At 32.3% G+C, this 25,443-nt stretch overlaps 4 protein-coding genes, 1 long non-coding RNA gene and 1 other non-coding gene across 17 annotated transcripts; 2 read left to right on the top strand and 4 right to left on the bottom strand.

The window, feature by feature from the left end:
- Nucleotides 1-1,573: 1,573 nt before the first annotated feature.
- Nucleotides 1,574-2,785, bottom strand: LOC106420442. The gene is made up of 2 exons (XM_013861274.3): nucleotides 2,520-2,785; nucleotides 1,574-2,445 (listed from the first exon to the last, which is right to left on the bottom strand). Exons 1-2 carry the CDS (start codon nucleotides 2,685-2,687, stop codon nucleotides 1,894-1,896), a joined length of 720 nt encoding a protein of 239 aa, XP_013716728.1. The 5' UTR covers nucleotides 2,688-2,785; the 3' UTR covers nucleotides 1,574-1,893.
- Nucleotides 2,786-9,576: 6,791 nt separating this feature from the next.
- LOC106345595 (auxin-responsive protein SAUR63-like) lies at nucleotides 9,577-10,553 on the top strand. Its single transcript, XM_013784770.3, has one exon. It carries the CDS (start codon nucleotides 9,786-9,788, stop codon nucleotides 10,356-10,358), a length of 573 nt encoding a protein of 190 aa, XP_013640224.1. The 5' UTR covers nucleotides 9,577-9,785; the 3' UTR covers nucleotides 10,359-10,553.
- Nucleotides 10,554-11,904: 1,351 nt separating this feature from the next.
- On the bottom strand, nucleotides 11,905-13,286 carry LOC106411432 (AIG2-like protein C). The gene is made up of 5 exons (XM_013852194.3): nucleotides 13,062-13,286; nucleotides 12,882-12,954; nucleotides 12,503-12,595; nucleotides 12,331-12,414; nucleotides 11,905-12,240 (listed from the first exon to the last, which is right to left on the bottom strand). The coding sequence occupies exons 1-5, from the start codon at nucleotides 13,187-13,189 to the stop codon at nucleotides 12,088-12,090; spliced, it is 531 nt and encodes a 176-aa protein (XP_013707648.1). The 5' UTR covers nucleotides 13,190-13,286; the 3' UTR covers nucleotides 11,905-12,087.
- A 92-nt stretch (nucleotides 13,287-13,378) lies between these two features.
- LOC106411431 (proteasome subunit beta type-6-like) lies at nucleotides 13,379-15,668 on the bottom strand. Its single transcript, XM_013852193.3, has 8 exons — nucleotides 15,394-15,668; nucleotides 15,210-15,286; nucleotides 14,983-15,038; nucleotides 14,813-14,885; nucleotides 14,175-14,286; nucleotides 13,969-14,042; nucleotides 13,787-13,861; nucleotides 13,379-13,686 (listed from the first exon to the last, which is right to left on the bottom strand). The coding sequence occupies exons 1-8, from the start codon at nucleotides 15,494-15,496 to the stop codon at nucleotides 13,555-13,557; spliced, it is 702 nt and encodes a 233-aa protein (XP_013707647.1). The 5' UTR covers nucleotides 15,497-15,668; the 3' UTR covers nucleotides 13,379-13,554.
- A 5,479-nt stretch (nucleotides 15,669-21,147) lies between these two features.
- LOC106407505 lies at nucleotides 21,148-23,403 on the top strand. 12 transcript variants are annotated; one of them, XR_001281794.3, is made up of 8 exons: nucleotides 21,148-21,250; nucleotides 21,570-21,722; nucleotides 21,814-22,179; nucleotides 22,265-22,385; nucleotides 22,465-22,546; nucleotides 22,625-22,776; nucleotides 22,888-22,987; nucleotides 23,072-23,403. It is a non-coding gene; the product is annotated as an uncharacterized LOC106407505 (long non-coding RNA). The 12 variants fall into 12 exon arrangements; XR_001281796.2 differs by having other exon boundaries at nucleotides 21,162-21,250; nucleotides 21,620-21,722; XR_001281793.3 differs by having other exon boundaries at nucleotides 21,172-21,404.
- Nucleotides 23,404-25,194: 1,791 nt separating this feature from the next.
- On the bottom strand, nucleotides 25,195-25,267 carry TRNAR-ACG. The gene has a single exon. It is a non-coding gene; the product is annotated as a tRNA-Arg (tRNA).
- Nucleotides 25,268-25,443: the final 176 nt, after the last annotated feature.

The following is a 25,443-nucleotide window of genomic DNA, read 5'->3' as shown; positions in this document are numbered from 1 at the left end:
TCCCAATAATCATGTTCTTAGTGACGATATTAAAGATCTATAAATTTGCAACAGTGAATAACATATTTTTCTTCTTATCAAATTTTTGAATAAAATTATTTTGCTATTTTTCAAAATATTTTTTTATAATATTTCCATATATTTTTCTAAAATATCATTCATTTGAATAAAAAGTAAAATAAAGAAATTATGTTTATTCTACTAATAAGTACAGTTGAATTTGAGTAGATTTAGTTCCAAATACTATTGCAAAAACAGATTCGAAAATAAATTGAACAATATGATCTTTTTTGAACAACAGTTGAACATGATCTCAACATAAAAAAGAAATCATATACTCAGCCATAAATGAACATTGAATAACATATTATTCATATCGATTCTTAGACTATCCATAAGGGTAAGCCTCTCATTGTTGTTTTCAGAAAATAAAAATAAAAACATAAAAAAACATAATAGTAAGGAGAGATGAGAGAATTGTGCTCTCGGATGAGAGAGATTTATCACATTTGTAAATCTTAATTTGCCAAGTGTTGTGGATGACCTTAGTTGCAGAACATGCTAGTCACTTTGTCATTGTTACTCTAATTGCAGAACATGACAACTATCTGATATTTGACTTATAGCTATAGCTTTTGTATTCTCTAGGAAAGATGTTCATTCTTTAATCTTGAGGTTACAAATTTAGAAGCAAACATTCATATCAATCACATACTTGAGAATGCAAACATGCCACTTTGAGGACAAATTTAGCCGTATTATTTCATGGTATGCTCATTGCCAATTATAATCATTGTTTATTTGTATGTGTTTGTGTATCTAAATAGACATCAATTTTTATCAGTTGTGAATTAGCGGTTGTTAGCCGTGGAGCTTGTGTGTTACCAAGCAACTCTTTGACCATGGATGGCCACATATAATCTACTGTCGTCCAGCCAAATGTTTATTTGTATATATTTTGTGGATTAGTTGACATTATTTTATTACTTTCTAATTAGCCATATATAGTGTGTTACCATGACTGGTTATTTTGGCCACATTAATATTTAGTGACCCCCTTTGGCTATTCAAACTAAGGCACATCAATAACCACATAATTTTCCAATGCAAAACTGTAAATTTTTGCTGTGAGAAACATCTTTTCTTGGACTGAACTGATCCAACTTATAATTTTTTTTTTAAAGAACAAAAAAAGTTCATTAACAAACAATTTTAGTTTCATCTGAACATGCATGGGCTTCCACAACTCGGTAAGAGCTGATTAAAAAAAGAAAAAAAAACTCTGATACTATGTAGTTAGCAGTTTTAATCATTATGGTTTCATACTATATGCAGAAAAAACTGTTGTATATTAACCCTTTTAAAAAACTGTTGTATATTGTGAGGATATATATAGCTCGATCGTGACGACTGGTCCCGACACATGACAACTAACTCAGAGTGATACTAATGCACGGAATCAATATGTACACTTCACATTTTCTTGCTAGACGTATGTCACGTGAATTATAACAGAAAATACGCACACATATAACATAATCATACGCGTATACATTATAAAGTTACCCACATGGAAACGCCAATAATAACGCTCAAATCTCAACAAACCAAAACGTGACACAACAAACATACTCCAATACAATAATATATCTTAAAGTTCCCATGATGTAACTCATACTCTTTCATCATCTAACGCTCCATAAGCCCTAATCAAATGCTATATGACCATGATTAATACACTACTCTACGCATAATATACTCAGAAAGTCGCTTGAACAAAACGATCTTAAGTCGAAAACTAAACTAATCTTCCAAATCTGCAATTGTGTCATGTTTTATTGAATCATCGATCACTTATTCACCATCACTTGCTCGACCAACTCAAACTCGGTACTACACAATTCCACAACTAGTTTTTCCATCGATTTTTTTCCTTTGTTTACCAAAGAAGAAAAAATCGAGGTTATAAAGAAGAGGAACCATCATGACCGAGCACAAGAACACAAGCACCGGTCCAAATATCCAAAGCATCAAAGGCAACGCCGCATAGAACAACCTATTACCCACCGTGTTCAAAACAAATCCTCTCTCCAGCAACTCCGCCACGTACTCCTCCGGCGTTACCATCATCTCCTCATCCAACTCCTCTGGAGGAAAAGGAGTGTTGATGAGGATGTTGACTTGGTTGATGAACCGGATCGAGAGAGAGTGAGAGAAGAAGGAGAAGAGGAAGATGGTGAGGATTGTGACATACTTGAGAGCCACCATGAACTCCCCGTGAGCTCCGTAAACGGCGTCGTTTAGAGGCTTCTTTACTGCGTACGTGCTGCTTATAACCGCGGCTAGACCCGCGCAGAGAAGAATCGACGTTGTGGCCATTAATGTTGATCCCATTATGCAGTTTCTTAGCGTCTGAACGGCCAAGATGTTCTTCTTCTCGTTGTCCTAATTTATCCAAATACATATAGTTACATATACGTGTATGGATACGTATAGATGTATACATGTTTAAATATTACCTTGATGATAGAAGCGACCCAGAAACGGCGAGCTCTAGCGTTGGTACCGATGATGGTGGTGAGAGGCTGTGTACGTAACTTGTACCACAAGTAAACGTGGTAAGTAGCATATACCATTATCCCTGGCGGCACCAAGATCACATCTAAATAACACTCTCTCCATTCCATTATTAGTTCAAGACTTATATCAAAGCTCGAAATATTTTTGGTAGGTTTTATAACGCCTCTTTATGTATGACTTGTTCGAAGATTTGGAGAAGAAAAATACCCTATTTATAAGAAAAAATGATAAATACAAAAAAAAATTATTGAAATGAAAATTTGAAGCACGTGGGAAATGAAGAAGAGGGATGACGTTGATAGTTTGTCCTTTTGTTCGCCATTGTTGGTTTCTAAAGTTATCTGATCTCTCTTCTTCTTCTTTTTTATCTTGTTAATAAGTGATTTCTAGTTGGAGCCCATCATACTTTTATAAATCTTGCACGCTTTTGATTTCTATCTTCGATCATTTATTTTTAGTCGTAATTTTGAATAATTAAGGCCTATATTAATCACGTATATGCAGTCAAGTAAGGTAACGATAAGAAAATCACACTACAACTGTTTGTTTTAATATAAGAACATTTTATTAAAATTGTCTCTAACATTGTTGATTATTTCACTCTCTAGCTAGCTATATATATTCTAAACTTCTAATTTAAATATATACGTTGTTTATGTTGAAATTTCAGAGAGTAGAGATATGATGTATGTATGTATACATTAGTACATGCAACACTGCACGACACGTACGTATAACTGTTTTCTAAATTAAAGCTTTGAAATTTATTCAAAGTCGCATTTACTTTCCTAATATCCGCTGACTCCGACATATACTGTTGTTTTATCTCAATGCTTCTTATTTGGATAAAGTTTTCACAATGAAAAAAAAAAAATTTCACAATGTTTTATTTTTTGCTAAAATGTTTCCACAAAGTTTCATCGGGTTAGGAAGTAAAAAATAATCGATTGGAAAATGCTGTAATGTAACAATGATTTAGTATTTGAAGGATTATTCTGAAATTATAATCAAAATCCAAATTTTCTTATAGATATTTCAATCCTTGTTATTTCTTACACTGATTGATGTCATCGAAAACCATAATTTTCCTTCTATCCTTACAAATAAGTATTTTCAAACACGAAATCAGACCATTGGTATTTATTTATGAATAACTTCAAGTTTCTTCAATTTATGAGATACTACTAAAAAGTTAAACAATAAAAAAAACTCGAACATAGCGCAATAAGTCTTTTTTTTTACATAACTTATACATAATGATTTAGCAAAAATAAAATGAGTGAAATCTGACGAGGACCATATCATATGAGACAAGAGAGGACATGAGGCCGACCTTTAACCATTTCAATCCTTTGTCATTACTTATTTATTAGGTTTTTGTGTGTTCATTTCACCCACTCCACTTATCTTCCAAAACGTTGGAGTCCTAGCTATTACTTTCAGAATTCTTCTCATAAACTTTTTTACTTCTACTTTAACATAAACCACCCCCCCCCCCCCCCCCCCCAATTATTACATTTTACCAAATAAATCTTGTTTTCATTAATTAGGAGAAAATGTACAATTAGGAGTTTATATACACATTGCAAGATAGTCTTAAACCAGAGGCTGAACGCCTGAACCAAAACAATTATACTAGTTTATAGTATACCAATTTAGATGTTATATACAACCTAATCATGTACAAAACAATGCAATCAATAACTATTTACAAATTACAACCAATAAGCATGAAAAACACATGATATAAGTTAGGTATATCTATAAACCCTTTTATTTCGTAATAGTATGTTTACTGTATACAAAGTTACTTCTTCTTTTTCTGGTTTAACAAAATTACATATTTTTAAGATGAAATGAAATGACGCGGTTTGTTTCAGACAATAAAAAAGAACAGCTTAATCAATTTGAATTGATGGTTCAGTTTCTATTTTCCCATCTATGCATCATGCATGAGTCTATCATTCTAATTCTATTGCAAAGTAAATATATGCTTTCGAAGAATAACTACTTTGAATCTTTCGCTGCTAATATTTGAAGAATCAAATACAAAACGATAATAAAGTAAAAATATATTGACAATAATTGCTTAATAGAGAGTCAACCTTTGGTCGCGACGTTCTTAGACGGGAAGTGTGGCTTGGTTCGTATTTTGAGTTCTTTTATAACTCAAGACTTTTTAGTGCTCCTTTATATTCTTATTAGTTACTAGTTACTACTAAAGGAACGTCAAAAACATGAATCAATCATGAAGCAATATATATATCATCCCTTAATAAATGTATTCAATTTACACATCACATAATATATAAAATAGTCAAGAGAAATGTTCTAAAAATCAGTCTAGGTGGTGCCTGATCGGCAAATCGGATATGAACGAAACAATTTTTTTCAAATCGGTTTATTAAAAAAATGGTTTAGGTGTTAAAAAAAATCGGTCTAAATATCCGCTTAAACAAAAATCTTGTATAAAATAACTAACCATCGCCTAGCGATTTTTAGAACATTGATCGAGAGACTGTTATGATGATAAATTTGAATACCTAAACACACTCAATTTCAAATTCAGTAGTATAGAACCATCATATATATATAGAAGGATGAATGGCCATCGTATAACAGAATAAGTAAAAAACAATAGTATAGCTAGTTTCCAAACCATTTCAATTAATTGAAAGTTGCTGACACAGCAGGATGGAAATGTTAAAGAAAATTTAAATTGTATACATAAGTTCGCATATATATACATGCATGTACGTACTATGTTTTTGTGTACTAAGCAAAGTCATAGATGTTTAGAACACACGAGTTATAGAACATGTCTATAGTTTCCACTATGAAGCATAAGAATAACTTATATCAAGACGCATCAGATTTGAAGATGTGCGAAATAAAATCGTGAAGATATGTTAAAAAAAAAAAAAAAAAAAAAGATATGTTAACGAAAAGTTATGTGGCTGTTTGCATTTTAAAATATTTCACCAGAAAAATTATTATGCTGCCTCGTCCCACAAGGGATGTGCTCCTAAATATCATTTTATCTCGGCAGAGTGGTTTACATGTATATATACATTCCAAAAAGAAAAGAAAACAAACATATTATTTCCAAAGATTCGATTGGTGATCTGAAAAATAACAAAAACCATCTTGGATATAGAGTATGAATCATAACTAGCTTTGAAGTCAAGAGAGGGTTTCCTAAATCCGTATTAGCTTATGTCTATGACATGGATTCCATAGTGACAATAAAATACTGGTTCAATTAATGTTTTTTTTTTCTAAAGAAAAACACAGTAGTAATATCAATTTGCTAGAGCTTAATTGCCCCGGAATTAATTATTGGCTTTTGTGAGTGGTTTCCTTCTCTTAGATGACTATGAACTATATTTTGGTTTATTTTAATATACAAGACAGCTCTAAAATAGCATATATTCAAAGCAAATTAGAACCTTTGATTCCTTTTTTTAATTTAATAATATTCAAATTAACCGATAAGATATGTTTCTAAAAGTATCGTACATAGAATTTGTATGTCGAACCTTAATTAATGATCAATATTAACACTTCCATTCCATGAAACACTACATTAGCTACTAATTTTATTTGTATGTCGCTTGGAGATCGACTTAATGATAATGTATATCGTGACTTTCAATGTCAGTGTTGTTTAGCTTAGTCATTCGCCATAGATCCGACATCATCTTCAGGCGTTGATGTTCGAATCATGTTTCCCACATGTGGAATAAACTCTCATTTGTTGAACCCATTTTTTTTAGAAATGTCTCTGATGAGCTGGTAACAAAACAAAATTCTGCTAGAGTAAAGCTTTCTTGGGTAATATCTTTAAAAAAAAAAAAAAAAAACTGAATATTTTTTGTATATATCATAAGATATAACATAGAACAAAAGACATACCATGAAACGTCGTTGAACCATTTTTTGGAAAACGTATGCGTGGCCAAAGAAACAATACCAAAAAAAAAAACAAAAATGTGAAGTATCAACGCAAGTTTGTTGAATCTGTACAGAGCTAGATCTGAGATTTAAAAGATCATAAACATTTTAAAATTATTTTTAATAATTTGATAGCCATGCTACGTATGTATAATGTAGTTTTAAACATTTGGAAAGTCAAGACGAATTCTCGTCCGACTATGCCCATAAGCAGTCATATCTGTATGTAACGATTTTTAAATAAAAAAAAAAATTGCTCTACAGAACAAAGTCTTCATCTTTTGAATCACAAAACACCAAAATAAAAACAATAGAAAGATCATGAAACATCAATATTCAATAATGTACTCTAGTTAGAAACTTCCGTCACATGCAAGGACAAACAACGTCACTATAAGCAAGATGAAAGAGAGGGAAACCTGGAGATAAATGGCACTGAAGATAAAGACAGCTTGCACGGTTATTCATTCCCACAACTATTACTAGAAAATGTGTGTTGGTCTCAAAGTATTAGTAGCCCAATATACATTATAAGATAATTTGGGCTTGAGAGTTGTGAACTTAGTGGAATAATAGTAAAAACTAAAAAGATGATCATCTTAGTTTCTTAGTTTGTAGCCACTTAATGCATCATCCTATTTTGTCACAACTTTTAACGCATCTATCCATTTTGTAAAACAGCAAATCAAATCTTGAAGACATTGGAAATCAGATCAAGCAAAAGCAAACGCAGGATCAGATTAAAATAAAACGGAAATGGGGATGTGTATCATATATATAAAAATATAATAAATAGATTGGGGATGTGTATCACATATATAAATATATATTATAGATGTAATATACTATTATCGAATAATCATCTAAAACTAATTACAATCATGAACATCATTATTGATCAGAGGCATGTAGATTGTAGAAGATCAGGGAATAAAAGCCAGCTTGTTTTATTCCAGTTAATTATATTTTCTCAAGTTCATAGGTGCTCAATCATACATGTTTGTTTCTCTCCAGGGTAGTTAGTAGCAATTCAATTTTATATGATTTTTTCTATGAAGTTATTTATATTAAATCATGAAAATGTACGGATTTATACAAACCTACTTATCCCTGAAAATACTCTGGATGTTTTTTTTAGGAAGGAAAAAGTAATCAATCATTTGAATTTGGTACAAAAAAAACTTATAACTGTTAGCATAAATAAACAGAAAATAATAATCTACTAATGCGTACAGGAAAAAGAAGAACGTGAATTGTGAATCTGTGATAAAGGCCATGTTGTACGGGCCACTACGTAAAAGAATCATTCATAGATTAATTGTTAGAAAAATATAGTAAAAGTTAATGGTGGATTGGTGGCCTAATTGGTGAAGTACTTTCCAATTATATCATTATTAAAAATTCCAAACCTAATATCCTGTAATGTAATACTATCATTATTTTACGTTTATAGGAAATGCTTTTGCGTAATCGTTGCTGATATATTCATTGCCGGTTCATCACCAGCACATGCAACCATTGCCAGTCCGAAAACTTAAATGCTATAATATTGAATAATGCACTAAAGAAAAGTTTCTTATTATATTAACTCGGCGTCAACTTCTTATCATGTATTTCACGTAATATATAATAAGCCGACTTTGTTGTTGACATCATAAAGAAACTAAATAAATTCGAATATTATCAATTAAGAACACATGATTTCAGCTGCTGAAGCCAATCATTATTTTTATTTTTAGATTTGTCAAATATCCTTTCTTTGGTATTTTATTGGTTATATTTAGTTAGAAATTTTACTTGAGCCTCTAAAAAACGAACCATAGTTTTACGTCGAGACATCCTTTTAAAAGTCAATAATCCTTGGAGCCATGACCACACACAAATATATACAATGTAAGTTCAAAACTAAGATATGTTGATTAGATCAGTCAAAAAAAGATATGTTGATTAGAACTAGACTGTATTATATTCTTTTTTTATGAACTGTTACATAATTTTGTTTAAACTTATAATATAGTATTACCACAAGCTGGTGAACAAAAAAAAGGGTATTACCATAAACAAAGGCAACATGCGTAGTTACGAAATGATCTCATCTGAAATCACTATAAAAAAAAGGAAGAGAAAAGTAAGAAATTTGATTATCAAAAAAAAAAAGAAAAGTAAGAAATTTCGAAAAAATAAAAAAGAAGGAAGAAATTTCACATGGGGAGGTGCAGTGAAAACCTGAAATCGCACTAACATTGACGTGGAAATACAAGTCCTTTACCGGCATGGCCTCCATGTTCTACGAATGGGACTTCTGAAGGATGCATTAGTTAAAAAAATGAGTCTTTTTCGTTTGTCGTTAGTGATATGTAAAGCTTATACAATTACTAAAAAGAGGACTATGTAATCTAATTAATACTAATCCGTATTCATATTATATGTATATTTCTGGAAGAAGAGATCCAATCGTTAGATTCCTGGGGAACTGAACTGAAAGTGTTTGGTAAAAGTGTGAAACCGTTTGCTTTGGAAATTGAAGCCTTCCCCATGTTTTATGTCTCCTTTTTTTTCTTGCTCTCTCTCACCAGTCACCACAACATTACTACTGCACTTTACGTTTGAAGGAGTATTATTATTTAGGGATTATTTATCTCTTTTCATTAGGAAAATTAGGAAAACAGTGATTTCTTTCTATTACATATATATAAATATTCTTCTACTATATGTTTACTTTTATAATATGTTACATACACCACATAAATAATTAACAAAACTAAACCAAAGTATAAACTAATTCTGAAAAGATAAAATAATACTAGAACCAGTAAACTTAGTTTTACATCTTTTTGTAGTTTTTTCTTTAGCGGTGTTATCAATACCCAAAAGTGTATAGTATACTTTTTTTTTTTTTTTTTTTTTTGAAACACTCCCAAAAGTGTATACAGATTGCGGATTTAAAACGCAAATCACAAAAGCATAATTAAACATGGCCTTAATGACGATTTAAGTTAAAAGAAAGTCAAACTAGAAGTAATAACCCGACCCTAAGGTTTTCCAAGTTGAGAGAATTAAGAAATCCAAAAGCATATGATTAGTCAACTATTTTAATCATTTAGCTTCAAAATTAATCTGTAAACTAATTAAAACAAGATTCCAAAACGTCATCAAGGCCTATATATATATCTCCATAACCTCAAGAACCCACCATGTCTCTCTCCATCATTACACAACACAAAGATCATCAAACATAAAAGAACATAGCCATGTCTTCTTCTGTTACCGTCATGGAAGCCAAGAAGTCAAACAAAATAAGAGACATCGTAAAGCTTCAACAAATCCTCAAGAAATGGCGAAAAGTCGCTCAAGCATCAAAACAAGCCAACAACAACAAGATTAACAACGAAGAAGACATCAACAACAACCTAACCAAAACTGGAAGTGGAAGTGCAAGTAAGAGCATCAAGTTTCTGAAGAGAACACTATCCTTCACAGATGTAACAGCTGTTCCCAAAGGCTACTTAGCTGTCTCGGTGGGGAAAGAGGAGAAGAGATACAAGATACCAACGGACTACCTTAGCCACCAAGCTTTCCACGCGCTGTTGCGAGAAGCAGAAGAAGAGTTCGGGTTTCAGCAAGCTGGTGTGTTGAAGATACCTTGTGAAGTTGCTGTGTTTGAGAGCATTTTGAAGATAATGGAGGACAACAAGACTGATGAGTACCTAACCACACAGGAGTGCAGGTTCAATGCAACTACTGATGAAGTTGTAACTTACCGTCATCCTTCGGATTGCCCTAGGACTCCTTCTCTTCAACCTCACAGTCCAATGTGCAGATAACTTTTGTCTTTGTTTTGATGTGTTTGTTGCTTTTAACCATTCTTCTCCCTCTTCCCCCATGTTCCCACTTTTTTCCCTTGGGGATTTGAACTTTGTGTACTTTGTAACTCCAAGAGAAAAAAGAATGAGAGATTTTTGAATAATGAAATGTATAAACTGATCACTGAAAAAATTGATAACATGAAAAGCTCTCATAATATAATCTCTCTTCCATTATATGATAAATTCCAGAACTCAGTTATTCTGATGTATCATAACTCATAAGTTAATCATCTAATCAGACACATGAAGGAGAATGTGTCACATGGCAAGAATGAATATTCAGAAACATCTAAACAAAAGCAGCTACATGGTTAAGTTTACTTTTTCAACATCTACATTTGTCCTTTAACTCTTAAGTAGAAATCAAACCCACATCAGCCAAGAAGTGGTGGTGCAATGGCAAGTATACGCTAGTGGTTAAAGCGTAAACTAGGTCATATGGTTAGGGCTTAGGAGACCTTGATAGAAAACAAAGCAAGAGGTTCATGTTTCTATGTATGCATCTTCAGTTTTTTCCGGAACTACCCCATGTGTAATGATGTTGCAGTTATGCCAAGTAATCAGAGGATTACTATAAACTAATGGAGTAACTAACATCAATTAAAATAAGTGTGAAAAGAGATGAGAGTACCCTACGGCATTGTACTTTTTAAAATCATCAAGTTGAGACACTGGTTGTTAAAAGTATATAGATTAACAAAACGTACAGTAGTATCCTATGCTCTTACACAGAATGCTATAATAAGTATCTTAATTAGTGAATATAATAACTTTAGTCACAGCATCACATGCACATTTTCTCTAAATTAAGTAGCCATCATTATTGAAATCACATGCAATTAACGATTCATCCACAACAGAGTACGGCAAGATCAGAAGGAATGATCTTGGTATCCTCCCAAAATCAATCAAGATTCAAGAGAGAGGAGGTACTCATAGATTAATGAATATGCTCTCTCTCAACAAAGGGTGGTCAAAGTCAAAGGTTAAGAAGCCGAGATCTGATAAAACGGAAAGGTCACATGACATATGTACCCGGAGACTTGCCACCATCTTAAGCAATCACTCATTCACACATGTGTCATGAACATCTCCTGAACCTGATCTCGAGGTTTCTAAACGTTACTAACGATTTAAATGGAGCAGGTTCCATATAAGACAGCAAGATCCAGCTAGAAATTTAACATGTAACAAACCATACGCCTAGGAAAACTTAAAAATAGTGGTGATGGTACGTTCATGACTCACGTAGTTTACATCTTTATAAAGATTGGTAGCCAAAGTTATAAGCCAAAGACAAACAGAGAAACAAAAGGAAACTTTATTATTTGTTCTCTTAGGCACATAATCAATATAGACAAACGATGAGCAAAGGGCAGCCACACATACATCAGTACATAGACCAATCAGTACACAATTCACAGAAACACATACATCAGTACATAAACAGAACCAAACCAAACAAAAGAATATTTGATAATAAGCCCTTTTAAGTTTTTGAAAAAGGAGAAGTCACTTTTCAATTAAATAACAAACAATAAGAGGTTACTTGGGATTACATGATCATGCACGCCAATCTCTCTAGTAATTTCATTTGAGTTATGACATTCATGTTTCCACAAGTCTTATTTAAAATAAAGGTGAAGCAATGGCCTCACTATAAGAACCCAATGTCACAGAGAGAGTATCAAGAACCCAGAGGTTTCCCATCCTCAGCATCATTCTGATTAAAGAACGTTTTGAATGTGTCGATCCTCGTCTTAGCTTCAGGTAATTTCCTCTCTTCCATAAACTTCTTTGTGGCGGTTATGAAAGCTTCCCTGTCATGTAGTTTCCATTCCTATAACACAGTTGAAAAATATCATAAAGATGAAAGCTCTCAGATTCTAATTAAAGCAACAAGGACAGAAGGTAATATAACACTTGTAACCTCAAAGTCCCATTCGGCATAAAGATCAGGATCATCTTTGTTCCTCCATACATATGTTCCCACTTGTAGCTTTTCTGAAGTATCCTGTAATTGGAAAAACATCAAGAGGTGATCTACCCTAACTCTGACATGTAAATACAGAATTAGTTGTTCTGTGCCAAACATTATTTACCGTAAGCACCACTTCAACAGCCTTTCTGTCATATTCAACATCCTCAAAATCATCTAGCAACTTACGCTCATCATCTGTTATGCCCTTTAGCACCTGCAAGAACAGCAAATTTCTTCAAAATTCTCAAATCTTTATATGAGAAACCTCAAAATCAGGATTAGTCACAAGACAAGGACGGTAACAAACCATGTCTACAGTCTACACTAAAACACATCACAAAATCATTATAAGAGAAAAACCTTACACACAAAACAAGGAGGGAAACGAAGCCAATATAGACACTAAAAACACATCACAAAGTCCCCACAAAGAACAATAATGTCCATCATATTATATACAAGAGAGACAAATGAGAATATGGGAATCAAGGACAATGAACCTTTCCGGTGACTTTTCCGGTACTGTCCGGTAGAATTGTTGGATAAAGACGATTCTTGATTTTAAACCTGTGACTGAAAAAAAACACCAGAAAAGCCATGAATCAAACCTTCTCAGTTGGATCCAAAACACGAACGAAATCAAGACAGGCTGACTGAGAAAGAGAGAGAGAGAAACTTACAAGCCGGAGAGTACGGCGGAGCTACGGTCAGGGACGCGATTAAGCAGCACGTTAACGACTTGGGGATCTTGGAGACTGCCATAGACAAAGAGATCATGACCAGCTGCTTTCCCTGACAAGATACTCATCTTCCTTTGTCTCTCCTACTCTAGTTCATGTGTCCTTGATCTACATGTGTGTCGTTAAAATGTCCATTGTCCAGCCACGTGTAAAGCATGTAAGAGGTTATGTAATTATTACTTATTTAATTTAACTCACGTTTTTTGGCCAATCATGAACTTCCTGGTTGTTTACAGAGAAAGTTTCTACCAACTCAATTTCAGAACAGAGGAATTTAAACATTAGCTATAACAAACACGATAACCACTTGAAAGAGGCAATGAGTCAATCCAACCTAACTTCAAACAGGGGTTTAGAGTAAAACATCGGTACATGTAACGAAACATCTAAGAACGTTTTGTTCAACAGAGTAAGAGAATAATCGTTGCTTGCATCATATGGCCATTGGCTCAGGACCAGCAGCGTTCAAGATGTCTAACAAGGAGTTCTGTGGCTCCAACTCCTCGTGCCATAGCTGCAACTTGTCCCCAGGGTAGAAGTTTCTGGTCACTCCCTCTGAGTTTATCTGCTCAGAAAGAACATCATAAGCAGTTTGTTAACTATGTTCCATTATAGAGGTTATATAAGTTTTGCTCAAGTGTGTTATGGCTAGAGAGAAATCTTACAATGACGGTCCGTACAACCCCTCCACTGGCTCCATCACGGGCGATGGCCAGTGAAACCGCCTTCACAACAAGTTGCTGCAAAATACACAAGCGTATATACAATGGAGAGGATCAGTTACAACACAAAGAGGGGTTTGCGAGATTTTTGCATAAGCAGATATAAATGATCTGAACCGCCTTACCTCGGCTTCTTCTTTGGTCATGTTTTCTTTCCACGCCTGATCAAAGAAACCGTAAAGGTAACTCGACCCAGAGCCTAGACAAACACACAGAGTTCCACTAGTTATTTGCAGGAAAGGCTCAGTATCATCGCAAAGAAAGCTTGAATAAATACAGCTATGTTAAACCCAAGGATCATAAGATGCAGAACAATTTGTGTGTGTTTTACCTCCAATAGCAAAGGGTTGCTCCACTACAGTTCCACCGAGAGGAATCCCATAGATCTTCCCACCTTCGTATTTGTCCCAGCCACCAACAATGAGGCCGGTTTGGAGCATGTTCTGCCCAATAAAGACATACACAAGTTTAGTCAACAATCCATCTTATCAAAACAAGGAATACATGTACAATAACTCACAGGATATGCTATCTTTGTTAGAAAATATAGATAGACTATGATTCAGAATAAAGAAAACCGAAATTGCAACATATAAACAAAATCACTCTTAGGCAGGATACTGACAGAGAAGACCAAGAAATAGAAAATTATCCCAAAATCTAGTTAAGTACCATATTCATGAATACTAGCCAGCTAGGTTAGACATGTACACATGTAGTATCAACCTCTATGGGTCAAAAAAATTCATCCTCAAGTCATAAACCAATGAAATGTAAGCAAGCTATCAACGTTTCGCAAGGTCACGCCTTTAAAATAAAAGTGATCTCTGTAGACCATTTTTTGCTCTAAGAGTAAGGATACTGGTGGAAATGGAACATCACCCCCACTATTCTTATTCTGAGTTAAAATTGCTAGTAGAACAGCCAAACAAACTGCAGCTTTAAATTAAAAAAAACAAAAGCTTGTACCTTGTTATTATATGCGAGCATCCTGATAAGGTTGGCAGAAACCTTAACAGTTGCAGGCTGCCCCAGCTGAATTCTGCAAACCATAAGCAAAACGAATTATCTATTTAATATAGCATAAGCAAAAGCAACATCAAGACATGGAATCAAAGGAAGAATCGAAACACACTCACGTATGCTGGTGAAGGAAGTAGCGGACGTAGTCCGAGACAACCTGAGAATCAGCAGCCTACAACAGAAACAAGAAGAGCTACTCGTAATCAGTAAAATGCAGTCACAATAAAGAAAAGCAAAAGGACTTTCAATAAGAGCATGTGGAAATCAGTAAACCCAATTGAGTAAGAACTCTTAGCAAGTAAAAAGAGTTTTCTTTTCGCATAAAAATAATTAAAGTTATTACCGAACCGGAACGGCAGACGTAGACATTGTCGGTGAGTTGAGTGATCTTGTCGGAAGCCCGATTCGCTACGTACATCCCTGCGCGAGTAGTAATAATAAACAGATCCCAATTCAATCAGCTTGTTCTCAATTAAAAAAAAAAGCCGTAAAAGAGTGAAGAAGGGGTGGGGGGAATCTCATCTAACCGGTGCTGGTACGTGAGTCAGCTCCGAGAACGACACCTCCATTGTAAGTGACGCCGATGATTGTCGTCCCCATTGAGTGCGGCGCATCGAGATTTAGATCCATCTCTGTCGGAAAAAAAAGAATCCTAAGTTGAGAGCTTCGCGACTTTAGTAATCCCCAGATTAAGGTGATGGTTGATGATGAGAAGTGTGAATCAAGAAGAAGATGAACTGACTAACTTAATCCTCAAGTCGGGTTCTCTCCTTTGTTTCTGGGCCACGATTGAAACATTATTTACTTGAAAGCCCTATACTTAATTGTCTTCATTACTTTAACAATGATCAAATTTTAATATTTTATTAATTTATAGATTTATAAATTTTAAGATTATTTTTATTTTTATTTATATATATATATGTGTTAATGTATAAATTTAAAAATTACTTAAATTCACAGTTTATAAAATGATTAAATTTTATTTATACAAATTAATTTAAGAGAAAAAGACCAAAATAGCACTAAATCAAGTTTTTGTTCCCAAACTATCACTCAAGGCCAAAAGTCACAAAAATAGCACTCAATGAGTGGGGTTTAGAGTTTAAAGTTTAGGGTTTAGGGTTTACAGTTTAGGTTTTAGGGTTTAGAGTTGAGAAGTGAGGTTTTGGGGAAAAGATTTCAAATTTTGAAAAATAAAAAATTTTAAATTTTTCAAAAGATAAAATGCTATTTTGGTCATTTTAGTTTTTGAGTGCTATTTTTGTGATATAAACTTAGAAATGTGCTATTTTAGAGATTTGCCCTTAATTTTATGTTGTTATTATTCGATCATTTGGTGAATACCGTAAATATCAAGTAAATATAAATGTATTTTAAGTGTAAAATGATAGATTAACATCAAAATATTATGAAATCTTTAAAAAAAAATAGAAACAACCTCTACTGTGAATATAAAACAAACAAAGTAATGTATTACTTGTAATTATATAAAATTTTATATAACATTTTTTAATTTATGATTTTAATAAGATTATATATTTACATGGAATCTTCTATATTATTATTATTATCTTATTGATTTTGTAATATTTTGAATTGATCCAACTAGAAACCGAATTTTTTAATTAATTTATCGTAATTATTAATTTATCGAGTATTATAATTTATAGAGTCTCTACTGTATTTTTTTTAATATTTTGCTTAGATATGGGGAAATTTAATCTCATTTATAATTTTAGTGAATTGAATGGAATATATATTATCTTCATTGTGATGAAAATAAACAAAATTTTACGGAAACATATCTCTTCCATGTTTTGTTTTCCACATGAGTAATCTTATAAACATGTGTTTTTTTCTTTTTGTCGTTGTTTAGTTGGTGTGATTCATCAAGAATGCGTATTTAATTTAAAATTTAAAATAATTTTTATTAAAATGATAAATCTTGTGTTATTTAAATATATATTTTTAATTATTCAAATGCACTGTTAACGAACTTGTGATTTTAAATTTCTACTAATGTTTTCTTAAGTGGTGAATTGAGGATGAAGACGAGTTCGATATTGAGATGCCACATGTGTTTGATGGTCTTGAACCTCAACCGGAGATCCCCAGCCTGAACCTCAACTGGAGATCCCCCAACCTCAAGCCAATCCACGCTTTGCAACACTTCAAGCGGCTTTTGATATGTACCAGAGATAACCTCTCGATCATGAGTAGCCTCGTACATCCGGACGAAGATGGTATGCACATGGGTTTCTTGGCCCCACTAAGAGCATGCAGACTACAAAACCATCCAGATCGTGTTCCATAATAGATTTTTTTCTTTTTGTTTTTTTTTCAACAACTTAACTCATGTTTGTTGCTGGGCCACGATAGAAACACTATTTACATGAAAACCCAATATTTAATTGTCTTCATGGACCTTTCCAGTTACGAGCTCAATTTGTTTTGTTAATATGATGTTTTAATTTACATTTTTTTGGTTATATTAAAATATTTTGTATATGTTTCTGATATGATGTTTTGATCCACAATATTTATAATAGTTTTTTTTTTTTAAAAGAATTTTAAATCTTTGTTTTGTGGATATGATGTTATCAGATTTATTCAAAATTCTTTTGAATTTTTTTTCTTTGTTTTATGGATATGATGTTTTGATCCACATGTTTTAATAGTTTTTACGTTAAGTATTCAATTCTTTCGCAAATTCACAATATTTGATATATATTTTAATTTTAAATTTATTTTTGAGATCTAGAAAATATATTCCTTTTTTTAGTTGAACTAAATCTAAAAATGCATATTTAGACCATTTGCGTTTTATAATCTTTTTATTATAAAATTCATAGCTACAGATCCGTTAGATTAAATCTAAAAAAATGAATTTTAGATTCATTAGTATTAAGAAACATACTGTAACAGACCCATTAGACGCATGAATATATCTATCTTATTAAAACTCAAGTACAAAATGAGATTGTTTGGCAATATGGATAGTACTTTAAAAAATATTATTGTTTGGAAACATGAATAGTAGTAAGTTAGAAAAAAAATAATGGGCTTATGCTACTAAAAAAATTGAAAGTCCATTACATTATATTAAAAAGTAATGGGTCTATGTTACTTAATATATATATTCAAATCAAAATAATAATTTAAAATTGATTTATATCAAAAATTCATTCAAAAATATATATATATTCAAAATTTGATTTTTACTAACATATTTTCCAGTAACTATTATAAAAATGTTTTCAATATATATAATAAAAATACAATACAAAGCCCAATTTCAAACACCAACTTAAATTATGGTTTTTATATTTCACATTAAATTTTTAAAATATAATATATGTGATTATTTATATGATTGTACGTATAAAATATTATTAATTATAAGAAAATTTATTTGATGGTACGTATAAAATACGATTAATTATAGGATAACACATATTTTGTAACCTTTGATAACACATATATGGATATATATAATAGTGATTATGGGTGGGCGTTCGGGTTCGTTTTCGGGTTTTTTTTGGATTTCGTGTTCAGTTCATATCTTTGAGGATTTGGTTCTGATTTGAATAACCAATTTAAATAGGTTTGGTTTAAATATTTGGATAGAGAATTAATAATTACTTAAGTATTTTTGGAGTTTTGAGTATTTTTAACTATTTAAGATATTTACGTTTAATTATTTGTATATATTTTCAAGCATTTATGCGAACTTAAAAGTATCATATATATCCTGGATGTTTTTATATATATTAAAAATAATTCGATTCTGATCGGATTAGGTTTCAATTCTTCAAATACCAAAAATAATTTGGATATTTAATCAATTTTGGTTCGGATTTAGTACTACTTATTTAGATTGGGATCGGTTCGATTCTTCGAATTCGAGTTTTTTGCCCAACCCTAAATAGTGACATAAAAAGCAAATAGCATCATATTTTCTTTTAAAATACACTCGCACGGGCGTGCGGGTCAAAATCTAGTATATAGTTAAACCTTAAAACCTAAGCTGGAAAAGATGAAAAAAAAAACATTTGGGCTTACCGTCTTTCAACTGCCGTCGAAAGCCTCCTTGAATATCTTTGCCATATGTTTTACTGATTTGAAACTCATCATCTGACAAGTGTCTTTGTATTTTGCTTATAGTTCCTCTACAACAACACTCTTTGTTGCTAAAATATAGTGAAATTTAATCTTATATATAGTTTTAGTGTATCGAATGAAAATAAATATTCTATTCATTTTGATGAAAAATAAAAAAAAAAATTAAGGAAGGAAATATATATCTTCTGTGTTTTGTTTTCCAGATGAATAATCTTATAAACATGTGATATTTTTTTTCTTCTTTTGTTGTTGTTAATTTGGTGTGATTCATCTAAAATGTGTATAAAAATTAAAATTTGAAATATTTTTTGTTAAAACAATAAATAATATGCTATTCTACTTTAATTTTTATTTGAAATGCACTGTTGTTGAGCTTGTGATTTTAAAATACTACTATTTTTCTCAAGTGATGGATTTAAAAAGATTTAAAGTAATGTTTTAGCGAAATTTAATTTTTAAAGACATAAAAATTAAAATCTTAATGTATATTTTTTTTGAAATCATAAGTAGAGTAGTGACATTAAATTGTTTTTTAAATAAAAGGCATTACATAGTTAGTAACTACAACAACACAACCAACATTGCAAAAAAATACTTAGGCCATCAAACAAATTATTTTAAGGACATAATTCCACAAAAATTAGCCCATTAATTACCTTTTTCTTACATGTTACTTCATGCTTTGCTTCAATCATGATGCTCTATCCATATAAAGAAGAAATGATGAGTTGTCCAACTGTAAATGCTACTAGAAGCTAAAAAGTCATGTTTTTATTGTTTGATTTTGGATCATAAACAAACAAGTTGTAGTACTCCATAACTGAAAACTTAACTAGCGCTTGTTCTATGCTTATCATTTTCTTTTTGTGTCCACAACAACGTAAAAATGAATTACTATTTACCGTCGTGTCAAATTTCATAGTTTTCAATGAGATTTTAATATGATCTAATTGAAATTATAGTAACTTTGAAACTAATTTGATTTAAACTCATGTATAACCAATAATTTCAAATCAATAAATACACAGTTAATAAACCATAGTAATTTTGGTCCAATAAAAACTAATTTTAACTACATAATTGTTTTTTCTTCTCGCATCCAAAATTGTGAAAAATAATTCGGGCATGTTGACACCTACAACTTATAGTACTTTCACGCTATTGAGCTTTAGGTTTACAAAAGGAAATCAACTCTTACTAGCTTTTGAAGCCATCTAAGAGAACAAAGCCGGAAGTGAACCTTATATTGCTGAATTTGGTACACAATTCTACTCATCTTTGTTCTCTTACACATCAACACGATGGAAGCAAAGCTATGTGAGAAAGCTGACTTGATACATGCAGTAGTGGGGAGACATATAAGAAAGGCTAATAAGAAAGGGATAATATTAGTCATTTAGGCTATTAGCAATGACGAGAAAATGAAAGGGAAATATCCTAGGATATCAATAAAAATAAAAAAGTTTTTGTCACAAATATAGATTCTAAGGATCAAAATGACCAAAATGTATCATTAAAGAGGTAAATATACACCACTTATACCCCTAGGGTTAAGTAATCAAAACCTTAGGGTTTAGAGCTAAGGGGTGGAGATTTATGATTGAGATTTAAATTTTTATAAAATAAAAAATAAATATTAAAAATTTGAAAATAAAATTTTTTAAAATAGTTTCAAAAATCATTTTCGAATTACAAAAAGAAAATTTGAAAAAAAAAATAAAAAACAATTTTGAAAAAAGAAATTAAAAAAAAATTAGAAAAAGTTCGAATTTGAAAACATATAATCTAAAACTATAAGAAAATTATTTTTTTTTAATTTTTTTTAATTTTTATATATATCTAGGGTATTGGGATCATTTTACCTATTAAATAAAACATTTTGGTTATTTTCTTCCTTATGGTCTATTTTTGTGATCAAAACTTGAAAATAGTTTATTTAGGAGAATTGTCCAAAATGAAATTTCTGAGACGGCAAGGAGACGGCCTAATCGTTTGGAAAACAACTTTAGATTTACATATCTTATACAATAAAGTTGAGTTTAGTCTCTCCTCCTTCCTCCACGTCCTCAAGGAAACTGGGGCATTTTGCGACACGTGTCGCATCCCAGACCATTCACGCTTTTTTGTTATAGTTCCGGTTCTCGACACACTTATTTGAAATGGGCTTTGATTACAATTACATATTAAGCCCACATGGAATTAGGGTTGTCTTCCATCATCCTCTTGCTCCTGCGACCTACACGATGAAATCCCACAGAGGTGAAAAGCGCTGTTTTGATCTCCATAACGTCTCAACAATCCATAAATATGTTCTTTGCTTTGAGTTTTTTGTGATTGCTCCACTCCTCCCACTTCAAAAACAGCGTCACGCTCTCAAATCGCAAAAACTAACGAGCTCTTCTCAACTCCTCCGGTGAAATAACGCTCAGTTTTAATGTTTTTCAGTAACCAAAACCCATGAACCCCACTATCGCCTCTTCATTGCCTATTTAATTTCTTTTTCATAACCTCTAGCGAACACATATATTTACTCTCAGTGTGATCTCTAATTTCCTTACTGTATGCCGCTTGATTATAGCTTAAACTCCTAGACAAGCTCTCGGCTTCATTTGTCCGAGTTGAATGCAGGACGCTGTAGGGAGGTCGTTGAGGCTCCTTCAATTTTGGGAGTCTCTGAATGTCAAAGCAGGGTCGGCTGATGGGTGTTGATATGTTGCTGCTTGATTCCAAGGTATTTTGTTTTCGTCATTTACTTTACAAATTAGACATCACATAACGGATTATGTGAGAAAGCCATTATCTGAAAGATCGTATTTTCTCAGGCGACTGCTTCATGCATCCATCAATCACTTATTGAGTGAAGGATCTCTTTATGAGCTTAGTGTTTTTGAAGTAACCCGGATCAAACCAAACTTCTGCTTTAGTTTTGTTGGTTTCATATATCAATAGTGAGTTTTAGGTTCTAGAATTACGACCAACTCATGGTATTGGCCAACAAGAATACTGATTTACAAGGTTAGCTTTGTATTCCAAACTTAAAAGCTGCTCCATATATTTATTTGCATTCACAGTTGCTAGCATTTCAAACATGTTTTCCAAGGCTGTTGTTGGAAAAATTATGGGGATTCGAACAGCTTACAGTGAAGATAGTCAGAGTATACAGCGCATGATGATTACCCTAATCATTGGTATATGACTACTTACATTCATTTATTTATTAAGCATACATAAGGTTGTCAGCGTGTCTTAAACTTTTCCACTATGTTTTCTCAGGAGCTCTGATGTATGCAAGTATTTGACGGCCTAGCTAAGCTCCTTGAAGAGAATTTGCTGAGTAGGAACGAAGAACCCGAGGTTTTGGTTGCAACTAACATCAACCCTAAATTAGTAGGCAGTAATACATTACCTCATGTCTTAAAAAAAGTTTTCGATTGTCTTAAAATGTTACTTGACTGTTTGAAATATTGTTTCAGGGCGGCTATTCCTGAATAAGACATCCACCACTAATTTCTTAATAGATAATGAGTGTGTTGCTGGTGCAAGTTATCTTCAGAGGTAACCACTCATTTTTAAAACAATTAATATGCCTTTAATTATGTCGTCAAACTCACCCAAAGAGTTTTTAAAACTAAGGGTGTGTTGCAGTAAGGAAGGCTCAACTTCTAACCCGAAGAAGTATGTGTTGTCAAGAAAATTGAACCATTGACTTTGGCCAAATTGCAGCGTGGGTTCACATCATTCACATGTGTTTCATGCAATGAGGAGAACGTTGCTGGAGTTATAAGGTAATCTATCCTGACCAAAGCCACCTTTGTTACTTTTAATTCACAAATCCACCACCAATCTAGGTTCTAAATTAAGACATTGCTTTGAACAATATTTACTAACGTGTCCAGATGAGCGTCTCTGATGCTACGGAAACTTCGAATTTTGTTGCTTTGACACTGAAGTCACTAAACTGACCAATATACGTGATGCCGATGTCACAACGAGCAGGTATATATTTGTTAGCTACTAGAACTTAACGTTTCTCTACTTGGGCTGTGTACTTATATTATTGCATCCGGTTGCTTATCAAAGGAGGTGGTGGACAAAACCCCAGGATTGGGACCTTCTACTAGGTCTACATGGATGGTTGCTCAGGAAAGAAGCCACAGACTGACTAACATAGAAAGAAGTGAAGCTTTTTAGAAAAAAAATAAAAAATAAAAAAATAAAAGAACAAAGAAGTGGAGCTTCGATTACAAAACATAATGACCTGTACGTTGCTTTTCTTTGAAAATAATATTTCCAGACACTGAAGTCTGAGTACTTCAAAACTTTGACATATTTTGATTTTATGCTTTACTTTTTCGTAAATGCACCGCCTCAGACGTTTTGCAGTTGAAAAATAAAAAGAAAAGTTGATTCTCCACTACTACTTTCATTGTCCTACTCCTACCAAATCGTAATCACATATTTATAAATAAAATGAATATTGGCTGCACACTGCATATTTACAACAATCTGCCTGATATTTACTTACTAAATTATTACGAACACTAAATAGGCACCTATCATCCTCCTTGGTCAATCTTAACTTATTTAACAGCTATGAAGACAATATATATTTTAAACAATATAAAAAAGATAGAAATAGGGAGATTGTGATTCCAGTCATCGATATATATTGTAACATGTTTAAAACAGAAGTTGGTAAGAGTTGACTTCAGGCCAGTATATTAAAATTTAATGTTCTCAGTACGAACATGCGACAAGTAACTCATGCCAAAACCCAGTATAACAATCAGATGTGTAAAACAGGTAAACTCATCAAACAAATGTAAGAAACAAACTACTGAAACTGAACCAAGTAAGAGTATGTTAACACTTAACACCTACTCTCTCACAACAAACACACAGTGTCATGCCTAGGTGTTTGGGGGGCCTAAGGCTAGAGTAAAACCATTTCCATAATTAGTAACAAAAATCTATTATAAAAAACCTTACAAACATTATGTATTTAATATTTATAAATTCATATGAAAATTGGTCATATTATTTCTTAAAGAATACAAACCACATAGTTTATTAAACCAAAAATACAAAATTTGAAATTATCTATGAAGATTTTATAATTATTTAATTAAGTGTATGTGTTTATTTAGATATGTTGATCAATCGTAAGCTTATAAATGTATTACTACAATTTAAAAATGAAATCATACAAGCTAAAAAAATATAATTCAAAGTCTAAAAATTAAATAAATAAAATAATAGTTTTATGAAATTAGATAATAAATTAAATCATAGCATGAAATAAATCAAAATAGCATATAAATTATTGTTTAGATCCAAAACTAAGAGAAATTTATATAGGTATACACTATAACCAATTGAAAGAGGGATTAAAATGGGGCTCCTAAAATGTGCTATACAAGTTGGGGCCTAAGACAGTTGACTTTCTCATAGCAAGGTGAGCACGCCTCTGCAAACACATACAAATTCTTCGGCGTGAAGATTATAAACGATCATGCACATCTGATATTTTCTGCCTAGGAATTCTTTAGTAATGGTTAAGAGATGATGGTAACATGGGGCCGTCTGGTGGACTTAACACTAGAGCTTTGAGAGGATTTTCTGGCAACACTCAACCAGCATCCAGACCAAAGAAAAAAACAGATTTGAGGAATTCCTACGCAGAAAATAATTTTCTTAGAACAAATGCAACGCACAAATATATAATAACACCCGCGCGGAGCGCGGGAAAACCACTAGTAAAAGAATATATCAATGATGTTATTGCAAAAAATAATTTACATTCCAATAGTTAGGTTAACTACATTTTTTTTTTCAAAAAAAAAGGCGTTCTTAGTCGAGTAGTATATATATGTTCCTTTCCTTTTGGCCGACAAAAAAAAAAGTCGAGTGGTATATGTTCCCTAAGCTCACTTTTAAGCAACATGGTAGCATGAACTCTTCTTCTCCAATGTGCACTTCAGCAAAAGGATATATCGTTAATGTAGACATCCAATAAGCTTAAGATCTTAACAAAAAAGATATTGTAAATGTTAAGGTCTTAAACTTAGTTGGAGACTTGGAGTTATCTAATCGTGTAATATTGTATTGTTTCAAAAAGCTGGCACTACTATATGTAGAGCAGAAAACTTATCCGTATAGACATGTTACTTTGAAAAGGTGATGGAGTTGAAAAAGGAAAAACACGACTTCACTGGGGATCGAACCCAGAATCTCTGGTTTCGTAGACCAGCGCCTTATCCATTGGGCCATGAAGTCTTCTTGCTTGTTTTATTGAACCAAAACATCTATAGATTATAGATTTATTGCGTGCAAGAAAAGGAACCGTTTTGTGGGGGTAAAATATATAACACAGATTTGATAGGAAGTTTTAAGTATAGAGAAGCGGGGAAGAAGGAGAGGCGCTCAAAACAGAGTGAGAGAGAAACAGAGCG

The sequence above is a fragment of the Brassica napus genome, chromosome A3 (genome assembly GCF_020379485.1).
Source record: "Brassica napus cultivar Da-Ae chromosome A3, Da-Ae, whole genome shotgun sequence".
Classification (NCBI taxonomy): domain Eukaryota; kingdom Viridiplantae; phylum Streptophyta; class Magnoliopsida; order Brassicales; family Brassicaceae; genus Brassica; species Brassica napus.
The sequence above is the reverse complement of the archived record's forward strand: the minus strand, read 5'-3'. Positions and strand labels throughout refer to the sequence as shown.

Bases quoted from the DNA above. Each gene is read 5' to 3' on its own strand.
- LOC106420442 (XM_013861274.3), bottom strand. From the start codon at position 2,687: ATGGAATGGAGAGAGTGTTATTTAGATGTGATCTTGGTGCCGCCAGGG. The intron at 2,446-2,519 runs GTAATATTTAAA...TGGATAAATTAG, and splicing joins GGGTCGCTTCTATCATCAAG to GACAACGAGAAGAAGAACAT.
- LOC106345595 (XM_013784770.3), top strand. From the start codon at position 9,786: ATGTCTTCTTCTGTTACCGTCATGGAAGCCAAGAAGTCAAACAAAATA.
- LOC106411432 (XM_013852194.3), bottom strand. From the start codon at position 13,189: ATGAGTATCTTGTCAGGGAAAGCAGCTGGTCATGATCTCTTTGTCTAT. The intron at 12,955-13,061 runs GTAAGTTTCTCT...GTTTTTTTTCAG, and splicing joins TCCGCCGTACTCTCCGGCTT to TCACAGGTTTAAAATCAAGA. The intron at 12,596-12,881 runs GTTCATTGTCCT...CTGTTCTTGCAG, and splicing joins CCGGAAAAGTCACCGGAAAG to GTGCTAAAGGGCATAACAGA.
- LOC106411431 (XM_013852193.3), bottom strand. From the start codon at position 15,496: ATGGATCTAAATCTCGATGCGCCGCACTCAATGGGGACGACAATCATC. The intron at 15,287-15,393 runs GTTAGATGAGAT...CTACTCGCGCAG, and splicing joins TGACTCACGTACCAGCACCG to GGATGTACGTAGCGAATCGG. The intron at 15,039-15,209 runs GTAATAACTTTA...TTTCTGTTGTAG, and splicing joins ACGTCTGCCGTTCCGGTTCG to GCTGCTGATTCTCAGGTTGT.